This window comes from Phacochoerus africanus, chromosome 9 (assembly GCF_016906955.1).
Source record: "Phacochoerus africanus isolate WHEZ1 chromosome 9, ROS_Pafr_v1, whole genome shotgun sequence".
Classification (NCBI taxonomy): Eukaryota; Metazoa; Chordata; class Mammalia; order Artiodactyla; family Suidae; genus Phacochoerus; species Phacochoerus africanus.
Genome location: NC_062552.1, coordinates 58381748 through 58394313, shown reverse-complemented (window position 1 = coordinate 58394313; position 12566 = coordinate 58381748). Strand labels below are relative to the sequence as shown.

The 12566-nt window shown below is 57.8% G+C and overlaps 1 protein-coding gene across 5 annotated transcripts in view; it reads right to left on the bottom strand.

Moving 5' to 3' along the window:
- Positions 1-5470: 5470 nt before the first annotated feature.
- Positions 5471-12566, bottom strand: part of PSTPIP1 (proline-serine-threonine phosphatase interacting protein 1) — a 42297-nt gene continuing 35201 nt past the window's right edge. For 2 of the 5 annotated variants that reach the window (XM_047796480.1, XM_047796476.1), the window contains 11 exons: positions 12348-12410; positions 11642-11740; positions 10746-10791; positions 9736-9815; positions 9121-9219; positions 8112-8208; positions 7533-7623; positions 7199-7279; positions 6974-7029; positions 6653-6786; positions 5471-5749 (listed from right to left, as the gene is read on the bottom strand). In XM_047796480.1, the coding sequence (XP_047652436.1) occupies positions 5618-5749; positions 6653-6786; positions 6974-7029; positions 7199-7279; positions 7533-7623; positions 8112-8208; positions 9121-9219; positions 9736-9815; positions 10746-10791; positions 11642-11740; positions 12348-12410 (978 nt within the window). In that variant the 3' untranslated portion in view covers positions 5471-5617. The remainder of the gene's footprint in view (positions 5750-6652; positions 6787-6973; positions 7030-7198; positions 7280-7532; positions 7624-8111; positions 8209-9120; positions 9220-9735; positions 9816-10745; positions 10792-11641; positions 11741-12347; positions 12411-12566) is intronic. The other 3 variants (XM_047796477.1, XM_047796478.1, XM_047796479.1) reach the window with 3 other exon arrangements.

The following is a 12566-nucleotide window of genomic DNA, read 5'->3' as shown; positions in this document are numbered from 1 at the left end:
CGCTCCTCCCAGCGGAGCAGGCTTCCTATGGTCCTTCTGTTAGGGTGGTCAGCCCGCAAACCAGCCAAGGGATCTCCTTTTCCTGGTGTTGGACCCTAGGGCTGGGGCACCCGGCATGTGGCTGGAACTGCTCAGTCGGCAGGAGCGTCTCCACCCGTGTACTCGCTCTGCTCCTTCGGGGCGCCCTCTCAGGAGCACGGCTCCCAACGTGATCACTTCCCCTCCCTTCCTTCCCAATTCTCTGTGGATCTTTCTTACAGCCTTGCTTACGTAGGAGTCGTCCTGCCGGTCTCCAGTTAGTTTTCAGTGATCTTTGTTCCTCACGTAGATGTATTTTTGATTTGTTCCTTGGGGAGGTGGGTTCCCCATCCTCCCACTCTGCCATCTTGATCTGTTTTTGACAGTTTCGGTACCATCAGCTTTTATCTTTTCTTCCAGTCTCGCAGCAGGTGAGAATAGGTATGTCTTTGTCTCTTAGCTAGGCCAGGATGGTTTTTGAAGGTGTTTCAGCCTTTTTTATCTCCCGGATTTCCAATTTCTATCATCTGCCAGTTTGATAGGTTGTTTTGTTTCTGCTTTTTCTTTTTTTTTTTTTTTTTTTTTGCCATTTTCTTGGGCTGCTCTCATGGCATATGGAGTTTCCCAGGCTAGGGGTCGAATCGGAGCTGTGGCCACTGGCCACAGCCACAGCAGTGCAGGATCCGAGCCACGTCTGCAACCAACACCACAGCTCACGGCAACGCCGGATCGTTAACCCGCTGAGCAAGGCCAGGGATCGAACCCACAACCTCATGGTTCCCAGTCGGATTTGTTAACCACTGAGCCACGACGGGAACTCCTCTGCTTTTTCTTATAGATCTTAGCAGAGTTAAGTTTACTTAGGAAACGTCTATGAAACTTAATGTCTGTTGCTGCTGTGAATGGGGCAATGTTCCTGATTGCTTCCTGTTGGTGCCTAGGAGCCTCTACTCTTTGGGTACTTGCTCTTATAGCCGGCATCCTTGCAGTACTTAAAAATAATTTGCACGTTCTCTGTGACTTTACTGCATGTCCCTAGGGCACTGTACAGTACCCTGCAGAAATATCCTGTGTTTACTAACTGAATATCCATTTGGACAGTGTCAAGTACATGGCTCATCATGGGGGAAACTGACTCATATACAGGTCCTGGCCTCTGGCGCTTACCCACTGAAAGTAAACACATGTGGAAGTTACAGGACATGCATCCCCAGCACCACAGTAGCCCTAGTGGGCACTCAGTATCTGAAATTAGTCATGATGGTGCCATTACAAGAAACCATTAGCTAGAAAGGTCCTCAACCCCAGCTGTGTATTAGAATCACCAGAAGGTCTAAAGTACTTATGCTCAAGCTCAGCTGACAGAGGATCGGATTCAGTTCAAGGTGGGACCACAGCATCAGCATTTAAAAACAAAAAAACAAAAACAAAAAAACCTTGTTAGATGATTCCATTGAGCAGCCAAGGATGAGAACCACTGCTGGTCCAGTAGGTCAGCTCTGCGAATAGCACTTGAAATGGACTAGAGGCTGCCCTTCTCCTCCCTTCTTCCCAGTAGGGCTTTATTCAGCACTATTGAAAAGCCACCTCCCTGTGGTCCTGAGAAACATGTGAGGGCACTGAGGATGGTGTGCCCACCTGCTGGTGGCAAACTTGTTCTGGGCTTATGCTGCTGCTTCACAGGCAGGATGGGAAATAGGCAGATATCCTGGTTCAGCCAGACAGAGCCTAACGGGTGCCCCTGGGCCGAGCTTGCCAGGCCCGGAAAGAGCTGTAGGAGGGTGGTTGGAATTGAGTGTTGGAGCCCAGTGATGCACATGTCCAGTTTGGCCAAATGGTGCGTTGCTGCTGCTTCTTTACTCCCTGTCACCTCTGGGAAGGAATTACCAACATAACCACAGCTCTCCAGAAGGCACAGCAGGTGAGGATGCTATACCCAGCCCAAAGCTGCAATTGATTATAGCCAAGGTTCAGAGGTGGTGGGCATTTTTTGTTAAAAACCATCACCTCATGCTTTTATAGCATGTTTATCTAATTTCGAACTTGACAAGGATAGCAGCTGACACAGGGGCTCCTTGCACCCATCTTACTGATGATACTGATGTCGAGAAATTGTATTTTGCCCAAGACCACACAGGAGGCATGACCATGGACTCAGACCCCAATGCTCTGATTTCAGAGGCCATGCTTTTCCTCCTGCTCCAGTCTGTCTGTGAGCAGCCCTCTGTCGGGAAGAGGATGGTAGTTTTGTATACACCCCATTCCACACACACCAGCTCCCTCTTTATCTGGCACCATCTCGGAAGGCTCTCCGTCCTGCTGAAGTTGTGACCTGGTGCACAGAGAATGGAGCAAGCTGCAGAGGCAATGAATCTGACTTAGATTCATTCGTGGGCTTCTCTTTTCCCGGTATAAATTGTGACCCAAGAGTTGCTTTCAGTTCTATTCTCTGGCTGCCTGAGTGACTAGAGCGCAGGCTCTATCATCTAACACTTGTTACCCATCACCTCAGGGGCTGTGGATGCTGCTGCACCTGTCAGCGATAATGATAAATATCTAGGCCAAGGCTTTTAAAAAAAAATCTTTGCAGTTGAACGGAGTGCTCCATCAAATGACAAGGTATTTTCAAGGAATAAATAAAGCACAGATACCTAACTTTCTCTTTTCTTTCCTCTTGGCTGACCATCTATGACCCGATGCCAGTGGTCAGTCTGCTTGGTGGTTCTGCCTCTTCTGGGCCTTTGCTCTTCCCCCTTCTCCACCTCGAGAGAAGATGGCTCTTCTTCTTCCTTCCACTCTTCGCTCTCCTGTCTCACATCCCTTAAGTTACCAAGTGCTGTTGCTCTGCTTCCCTCTTCCTTCCAGAAGTACTCTCCAGCCTGGGTGCTGCTCTTCCCAGACAGGCCACCCGCATCTCTGGTGGACACCCTATAGCTGGTCTCTTGGCTCCACTCTTGCCCTACTCACTGTCTACTTTTATCAGAGGGGTCATGGTGTCTCTGTACCCTTTCTGGGGTTGAGTGACTGCTTTGAGGGCACCATCTTGGCACCCTCTCATTTTCAAATAGTGTCAGTCACACACAAGTCATCAAAGCACCCCCTGGGTGGGATTGCTTCTGATGGCTCTCGTATCTGCCTGGCCCAGGCCAGCATTTCCATAGTCAGGTCTTATTCACTGACTTCTCTGTCTCTCCTTTGCGGAGCATAAGACCAAGGACCACTTTACATTTTTCGCTCCAGATGTCCCTCTTTATAAACCTCAGATGTGTTAGGGACAGGTGTGGGCATTTGGTCAGTTCTCTTGCAGGATATGCTTTATTTAAAAAAAATTTTTTTTAAGGATTTAAGCCTCAGTCTGGTTTTTTCAGAGGCATAAAAGCCGTTTCCCACCCCATCTGCCGCCCACTCTCTGGTGCAAGCGGTGGTGGGTGGAGTCCAGCAGAGGGGAGCTGGAGCCCTGCGTCCAGGACCCTACCTTGTATCTGGGAGCTACCCTGGGCCTTTTTCTCTCTGCCTGGCCCCAACAGAGGTGGGTGGAAACAACTCTTGCACTGCTTTGTAGACTTCTTTTTTTTTTTTTTTTTCATGGCCACACCTGAGGCATTTGGAGGTGCCCAGGCTAGGGGTCAAATCAGAGCTGCGGCCTATGCCACAGCCACAGCAACGCAGGATCCGAGCCACGTCTGCGACCTGCACCACAGCTCACGGTAACGCCTGATCCTTAACCCATTGAGCGAGGCCAGGGATCGAACCCACATCCTCATGGATACTCATCAGGTTTGTAAACCACTGAGCCACGACGGAAACTCCCTAGACTTTTGAGGGACTCACACACCTGAGACCGTGGGTGAGAGGCCACAATCCAAAGGTACTTTCCCTCCCCCAAACAGAAAGCCCAGCTCTCTTAGCTGGTATTGTTTAATCAGACCTGCTTTTTTTTTCCTCATGTGATGCAGAGGAGGGCACGGAGACGGACATCTGCGGTAAACACAAGGACAGTCCCCTTCCTAGGGCAGAACTTGGTCAGAGGACTGCTACTCTGGCATCCGTGTTTGCCTCACTGCGTGGAATGTTCCTGGTTTGGCCGCCAGGTGGACTGCTGGCCAGGCAGAGCCAGAACCAGTGGGGAGCCGCAGGTCCACAGCAGGCTTCCATGGGTGCCATGAGCTCCCCCATCACAGAGCTATTGGAACTGCCTGCGGTGCCCTGTGCCCAGGAGTGGCAGGGAAGGGGCCATGCAGGAGATCAGATGAGATTCCCCCTGAGTCTCCTCAAGCTCTGATTCCTGATGTCCCTCCCTCCCTTCTCTGTCCCTTCCCACTGTGAGGCCATCACAGGCGGGAGCAGAAAGGAACCCCTGTCTTTCCTTTCCTGGAACAGTTTCCCCATTTCCTTGGCTTCTTTCGGTCAGCTGTTCCCAGAAGCCTCATGACTACTCTGCACAATGGGACATTTCCTGTACTGTCCTCAACTCTCTGGACTGTTCCCCTCAGCCTGGTCAAGAGCTCCTGAGTCAAGCCAGTGTCTGAGGCGTTCCGCCTCCTGCTCGCTCGGGAGTCGGGGGCACAAAGGTGTGAGAATGAGCAAGCAAAGAAATGAGCAGTCCCAGAGGAAGATGGTCTACAAGGACAGTGACAGTCTCTCAAGGTGCCCAGTGGAGGAGAACATGCCCCCCGCCCCCGGCCTCTGGCCTGCCCTGATCAGAGTGGGCTGCTGGTCTGTTGTGCTGGCAGAGTGTTGGGGGTCCCACAGGCTGGGAGCTGGACTCAGGAGCTGCTGGTTCCCACTGTCTCTCTCCCTAGCCCCTGCTCCCAAGGCCTTTGGTGCTGCTGGAACAGAGCTTTGGCAGGCCTTGGTCAGCAGCAGAAGTTGTTTCTGGGGCCTGGTCCAAAAAGACAAAGCCCTAAGGAGCATCAAGAACAAGAGGAGCCTGACCACCTCTGTGCCCAGGGTCAGCCTGCACGGATGGGCAGCGGTGGCTTCCCCAGGCCCAGCTGGGTCTGGAAAACAGTGAGTATCACTTGCATCCACAGGCCTCTAGGCCTCCTGCCCAGACTCTTTAACGCGCACAGCCCCTGCACCTCGGCACACCCATCACCTGTTTCCTGCCCCGAACAAAGCTCGGCTCATCCCCAGAATGATCCCCGATGCTCTGGTCTTCCTTGTGTCCCATCTGCTGCTGCCTTGCTCTAGTCCCTCTGACCCCAGGAAGCCCGGTCTCCCCATCGCAGCTCCCCCGAGCCCCTCCTCCCTGACCCCTGCCACCTTCCCCCATGGCCCACTGTGAATGCGTCTCCCTGGCAGTTCCCAGGGTACCGCTCCACTCCCAGCTCACCTGGGACAGAGCCAGGCTGGGGCCTCAGTGATGACACTGCACACGGAAAGCTCTGCTCGCCTGGACTTCTCCCCGCCTTTGCTTCCTCCACATTGAGCACTTGGACACGGGAGCAAGGAGGGGGAAAAGCAGTCCTTTATTCCCTGTGGGAAAGACTGCCCAGGAGCGGCCAGCACCCTTTCTGGGAGGGCAGGCTCCGTCTTGACGGGGGCACTGCCGGCCCCATGGGCAGGGCAGGTCCAGATGTGGGCTACTGCCCCTTCCTTAAAGCTTCTCCAGGTACGAGCCAGGGACAAAGCCACGCTGCCCGTTCCGTTGTACCGTCCACCAGCCATCCTCCCCTTCTAGGATGACCTCCAGGATGTCCCCTGCAGTGATGTCCAGCTCATCAGGATTCTGGGCAAGAGAGTGAAAGCACGTCAGCCTGCAGGTGCCCGCTGGGAGGGCCTCTGATCCGGCATTACCCTCAACCTGGGCAGTAAGTGCCAGCCTGTCTCAGGTGGGCTGTGAGCTGAGACCTGCTGGCCTCCTGGGGCTGCAAGACCAGGCCATTCTCTGGGCTATGGCAGCCCTTGGAGACGTAGCATGCGGGGTATCCTGTGGGACTCAGCCTCTTGTCCCCTCTGGTTTGTAACTGGGGGCCTCCCACAACCTGGGGCTTCTCTCCTGCTCTACCTCCTGCTGCTCCCTGTCCCTGTCCCCACTGCAGACACAGCAGCCCAGCAAGTCAGGGGCAAGTGTGTTTGCTGTGCCCCCTCCTCCGCTTGCCACTGCAATATAAGCACAGCGTCATTCCCCCGGGCCGCTCAGCCCCAGCAGGTTTGAGGTCCAGCTCTGTACCCTTCACCTTAAAGCAAGGAACAGACTAGACTCTAGGATCTGGGCACAGCTGTCCTGGGGCTTTTTTACTCATCCTCCCCTTGTGGGCCTCAGAAGATCAACCCCGGCACAGCTAAGCCTCGCTCTGGCCATGGCTTGTTCTGGCACCCAGGGTCGTGGAGAACAAGGCCCTCACGCGTGGGGACCTAGCCCGAGCATCACACCACATCCTTAGGCAGCCCCGACTCCGGCAGCCTGCCTGCACATGAGCGTAGGCCCGTGCAATGCCCACGGCTTTCTGGACATGTGTGCGTGACCAGCCCCGGGCCCTCGCGCCATTCAGCACTTTTCACTCAGCAGGTACGGGCTGGGCCCCCTCATAAATGCCGAGTGCTGTTCTAAGGGCCTCCGCCCAGCATATTCCCAACCTCTGGGCTACCAGCGCCCTCTTAGCGAGGGGATGGAGCGGGGGACGCTCACCTGGGCTGTGTAGTCATAGAGCGCCCTGTAGTCCTGGGCTGGCAGGGTGGGGGGTCCTGGTGCCTCCTGCACGTTGATGGCAGCGTAGACACCCTCATTCCGATCGGGGATAGGAGTCAGGGTCTCTGTGGAGGCTGAGAGCAGGGTGAGGCCTGGTACCCGCCTCTTAGCAAAAAAACAGGTCCCTGGAGGCCCCCCGGACGTGAAGCTTCCCCAGACCTGGCTCAGCCTCTGCCCGACCTCAACCGTTGGGGGGTCCATCTGTGCCAAGTAGGCATCCCCCCCTTTCCCCCCTGGGTGACAGCTGCCCCCCCCAGTTACCCGCAGAAGCTGCTGGCGAAGCATTCTTGGGACTTCCGTGCAGTAGCCCAGAGAACCTGGGGACGGAGGAAAAGCAGGTGAGCGCTGGGGGGAGGATGAGGCAGGGGGCCCTCGGGTGATTTATGGGGTGCCCCTCACCAGGAGGGCTCCCCAAGGGGTGGTCCCAGTGGCTCTTCCCTCCCCAGCAGTGCTCTCCGGACCCTCACCCTGTAGACATCTCAGTACCTGCTCCCTGCGGAGCCTCGGGAGCGCCAAGACTTCTGTGCTCCAGCCTCCCCCAAGGGCGAAGGAGCTGCCGCCGGAACTCTGAGCACAGTCGCCAGTGAATAAGTGGGGGGGATTATTTAATGCCTAGGTCCCCTTGGGCCGAGGGTGTCACAAGGCTAGATTGAGCCTGTCTTGTCCCCAAAGAGCACCCAGCACCAGGCACACCGCAGATACTCGATAAATACATATGGAAGAGCCAGCTGCAGGAGGAGAGGCTGGCCTCACTTCCCGGCCACCCTGCCCCCTCTGCCCAGCCTCGATCCCAGCTGGCTGGCATCATGCGGAGGCTCACCTCTTTATCATACCACAGGATGGCTGTACACCGGGGCTGCCACATGACGGGGAGATCTCCCGATCGTAGTAGTTCTGGTAGGGCACCGGAGCTGCAGACACAGCAGGCCTGTGAGGCCCAGGGTGGCGAGGGCAGGGCAGGCAGGACACGTGCCACTCCCCACCCCTTCTTCTCCCCAGACAGAGACCCAGGCTGGGGCCCCACCTTCCTGGCCTTGCCCCAGCCTGCCTTGTGCCTGACGAGGGGGCCCCCCCTCTCACTTCCCATGCAAGATCCCACGGTGGGTACCGCCAAGAGCGAATATTCCAGACTCAAGATTTAGTGGGGCAAACAGGCTGGGCGCAGAGGAGGCTCCTTATCTCCCCGTTCTGTGTCCAGGGTTCTTTGGCCCTGCTCATCTTCTCAGAGGACAGGGGATTGCTGTCCCTAAGCTCTCTCTCGGGTCTGCTCCTTCACCCAGAAGGGAGCTGTGAGCCACCCCAGCTCTGTCTGGGCCCGAAGCTCAGAGAACTCAAGCCAGGCCTTGCAGGGAAGGCGGGCCTGGGCCCAGAGGCTGTGCTGCCTGCAGGCCGCCCTCACCTGGGGGCTCGGTGCCCGTGCTCTTGGCCTGGATGAAGCCGTCAATGTCAGCGTCCACGCTGCAGCCTTCCAGTGTCACCCGCACCTCTTCGTAGAGCTGGGGGTGGGAAAGAGCAGAGGCTGGAGGGTTAGAGCGCTGGCTGGCAGCTTCTCCTGGCTTTTGAACACCTACTGCGTGCCAGTTCCTTTGCAAGGGATTTACCTCACTCTGAGGTAGATGCGACTTGCTCACTTTATAGATGAGGAAACTCTGAGAAGGATGACTTGCCCAAGGTCACAGAGCAGGAGTTCAGTGTGCTGGGCTTTGGATCCAGTATGAGACGATTCAGAGCCCACACCCCTTCCTCTGCCATGAGGAGGCCACCAGGTGGGCTCAAGTCACTTGTGGAGAAAACCCCAAAACTCCACCCCCCATGGGCAGAAGGGGTCAGGCAGGGGACAGCAGTTGGCATCAGGGAGTCCGGGCTGCCTCGAGAGAGGGTCCATGGCTCCAGGGCTGCGTCAGCAGAGGTCCAGGCCCAGGGGGCCGGGGGGAGGTGGCAGGCCCTCTCTGCTGAGGAGGACACATCCGACATGTCGAGCTCAGTCAGGGGGCAACCAGGGCACCCTTGAGGTGTCTGGGGGCAGAGGAGGGACTGGACCTTGGCTCCTGCAAGCACCAGGCCTGGAGCAGAACAACCCTGGGTACCACAGCTTCTCTGCAGACCTGAGCAGCTAAGTCCACCTGCCTTCCCAAACCCAGCAGAGGGAGCAGGGTGAGCAGACACCAGGGTCCCTGCAAAGCAGTTTTCTGGGCAGAGGCTGTGGCCCTGTGCCTGCTGACTCCCTGTCCTCGGGGCCCCAGGGCAGAGGCTCAGTGCTGAGGTCTGAGACCGCTGGGGCCAGGGCTCGGACCACAGAGGACTAGGTGTGCAGATGGCTCAGATGGCCCTGGGTGCGCTGTTGCCCAGAGGCTGCCCTCCCCTCACACCCCCACTCACCCCCTCCCCTCCCTGCCCTTGGCCCCCACCTCGTCGTCCTTGACGCACTGCATGGAGAGCTGGTTGCAGTGCACCCACAGGGCATTGCGGAGGATGGTCAGCCGGTCAAACTCTTGCAGCTGGAAGGCCTGGGGGGAGTAAGGGGAGAAGCTGGGGCGGGGGGGTGCTACCGGGCTGGGCCAGGCCAGACCCCCTCTGCTGAGAGCCAAGTCTAAAGGAAGGATTCTTCCTGGAGAGCCCCACCCCCACCTCTGCCAGCCCCTGAGGCTTCTGGGAAGGGAGCAGCCTGTGGGATTCCTGCCCCCAGCCCTTCCTCCAGGCCCCACCACAGCTCTGGGGCGTGGTGTACAGGGAGCCCTGGACCCTGAATCCTGAGGCCTGCTGCCCTCAGCAGAGCCCGGGCAAGCTACAGGGTCTGCGTGCGCCTCAGTTTTGGTTTCAGCCAAAAGGGGCAAAGGATGCCTGTCTGCAAGAAGAGCCCCTGCACAGGGCCCATGGGATGAGTGGATGAGTGAGGGAATGAAGGAGCAATGCCTTCCCCCCCCCCACCCCACTGCCTCATCTCCCCCTGAAGCAGCCAGAGCAGGGGTGGTGGCTCCCGCGATGTAGCTGAGCAAGAGGCTCCATGCCTGGGGGTCACTCACCTCGCAGGTGGCCCGGTGCTCCTGTTCCCACTCGCCCCGCACCTTCTCCAGCTGCTCGATGTTCTGCCTGTACACCCGCTCTGGAAGCACAGGGGGTCCTCAGGGAGGCCGCCCCTGCCTGGGTGCCCGCCTCCCACTGCCCGCACCCATTGGCACACTCGGCAGGGCCACCACCATGCTGGTCCCGCTCTTCTCAGGTGACTCAGCTCCCCACTGTGCTCCGGCGGCCTGGGGCTGGGGCAGAGCCTTGTACACCCAAAGTCAGTCAGGCCTCTCGCCATCCCAGCTCCCACCATCTCACTTTCCAGATGGGAAACAGGCTCAGCGAGGGCAGCACACAAGGAGGGGCGGAAGGGGCATCAGGAGCTGTGGGGCTGGGAAGCCAGGGGGGCTTAGGCCATGACCTCTGTCCCCCAGCCAAGGGAGAAGCTGGGTCCTGGGAAAGGCAGTGCCACCAGAAGGGAGAGCTTCCCAGGGAAAGAGAGCAAGGAGACGCTCTGTCCTAGGAGTTGTGCCGGCAGAGACAAGAGGTGTGGGGGGCTTCTGACATCAGGAGAAAGATAGAGGAGACAGGCCCTGAGAAGGCTGTGTGCATATCTGAACACCTGCGGGTACGAGAACGGTGTGTGCGAGGAGAGGGGGCCTGTCTCCCTCGACTGTGGCTGTCCGAGCCCTGGGCCCTGGAACCGAGGGCTTCTATTTGCAGTTATCACCACTTCCTCGCTCTGTGACCTTGAGCAAGTTACTTAACCTCTCTGTGCCACCAGAGTTTCCTCATCTGTTAAAAAGGGGGATCAAGACAGGGATCACCGTTGTGGTGTGGAGTAGTTCAAACGTGCAAACCACCAAGAACCGTCCTGGCAAATGCAAGAAAATGAATGTTTTTGTTTTACTCACATAAATGTGGAAGTGAGAGTGATGAGCAAGTGACAGTGTCCCTGGGGTGAAGGATGTGCGTGTGTGGTGGGGCCACCCCACCCCCTGGGCTGAGGAGGGGCCCTTCCACGTACCTGCCTCCATGGCAGAGTCCTTGCACTGCTTGGCCTTGTTCTGGCTCTGAGGAGACAGCAGAAAAGCAGCGCTGAGGCCCCAGCCCCCGGGTCCCTGGCCTCCCTGGGCATCTCAGAAGGGACCTGTCACAGCCTCCCCGGCCACCCAGCGGGACACTAAGGAGCCACATATGGGCAAGTTCCCTTGTTTAACTCCAGCCTCACCCCACGGGCCCACAGGGTGGTTCTGATGAAAAAGGAATAAACCAGAAACCTGCAGCTCAGATGTGAAAACTAGATGCTGAGACTTAGAGCAAGAAACAACCTGGGGCCCCACGACCACTGCAGAACCCACTGCCTGGGGCTTGGGCTCTGGTCCTGACTCACTGCCACCAACTCGCCCGCAGGCCCCTGCCCTCTCTGGGCCTTGGCTTTCCTGTCGGGCCAAGGGTAAACGCATTCTCAGGCCCTGGAGGCTCCCACATCCCGTTCTGGCCTAGAGGTCAGAGCCGACAAGGGCTGGGGCCTGGCCACTCCGGGTGGGGGTGCTTTCTCTGCTGCTTCCTCGCCATCTCTGGGCCCATTTCCTCTCTGTGACATGGGCCTACTGAGCCCCTCTCCCAAGGGTCATGTGAGGGTTAGCATCTGCTCTCATGGCCCTGTGAGCTCTGGGCCTGCTCCGAGGAAGGACCTTGGGTGCAGCCTGGACATGGCAAAGTGGATCGAGCTGACGCCATCTAGACCCTGAGATTCCAGGAAACCCATTTCACAGATGGGGAGATGGAGGTTCAGAGAGAGGGGAGCAGCCAGCGTGTTCCAGATGCACACCTTGCCTTAAGGGTCTGTGTCACCCCTGCCCTGACTCCCCGCCCTGTCTCAGCCCAGGGACACCAGGTGGCTTCAGTGGCTCAACGTACCTTCTCCACCTGCTTCTGTTGCCCATTGGCACTAATGCGCTCAAAGATCTGCTCCGCGTCGTCAGCGTCCCGGCACTTCTGCTCATACGTCTTCTTGGACTGGGGGCGGGGGGGGAACACAGACACATGACGTACAGGCCCCAGAGGGAGGTTTCTGAGCTCAGCCTCTCTTCTACCCGCTGGGGGGTGTGGATGGAGCAGGGGCTTCCTCACCACAGACAGGGACTGGGGGTCCAGAATGGAGATGGAGAAGGGCATCGTGTGCCCAGGCCCCTTCCCAGTGGGGACAGGGTAGCCCTGCCTGTGGCCCTGGCCTCTTCAGGGGCGTGGTCACATCAAACTACCAGCAGGGCCCTGAAAACTCCCTGCACTGTCACAGGGGCAGCCTCTGCACATGCCATCCTCTCCTGTAGAGCCATTTTTTTCCTCCTTACTCTGTCCTAGGAGACACAGTTCAGGGGTCCCCACTCCCTTCATCCCTCCAAGTCCCCTGCTGCCAGCATGGATGACCCAGGGAACCACTGTCGGGACCAATTACCTGCCCATCAGGAGGAGCTCCCAAGGGCAGGTGGACCCAGCCCAGCCCCACTGTGCCTGTTGCTGGACAGAGGCCTGAGGCCAGCCCTGTCCCTTGTGCCCAGCCCAGGGCTCCTGGGATCCACACCCTGAGCCCTGCCACCCCCAGGCCCAAGGCCCTGGCACTCACCTCCATGGCCTTCTTGTAGAGGGACAGCTTACTCTTCTGGACACGGTCCATGACGGCTTCGAACTGCGGGGGACACGAAGCTCTGAGCATGGGGCTGTGGCCTCGGGACACTCCCCTAGGTCAAGAGGACGGCTGTCCCTGGGATGAGGCCCAGCATCCCCTACTGGCTCTGAAGGGGGTGGCACCAAGACCCCCCTCTTCCAGGACCTGCTCTTTCGC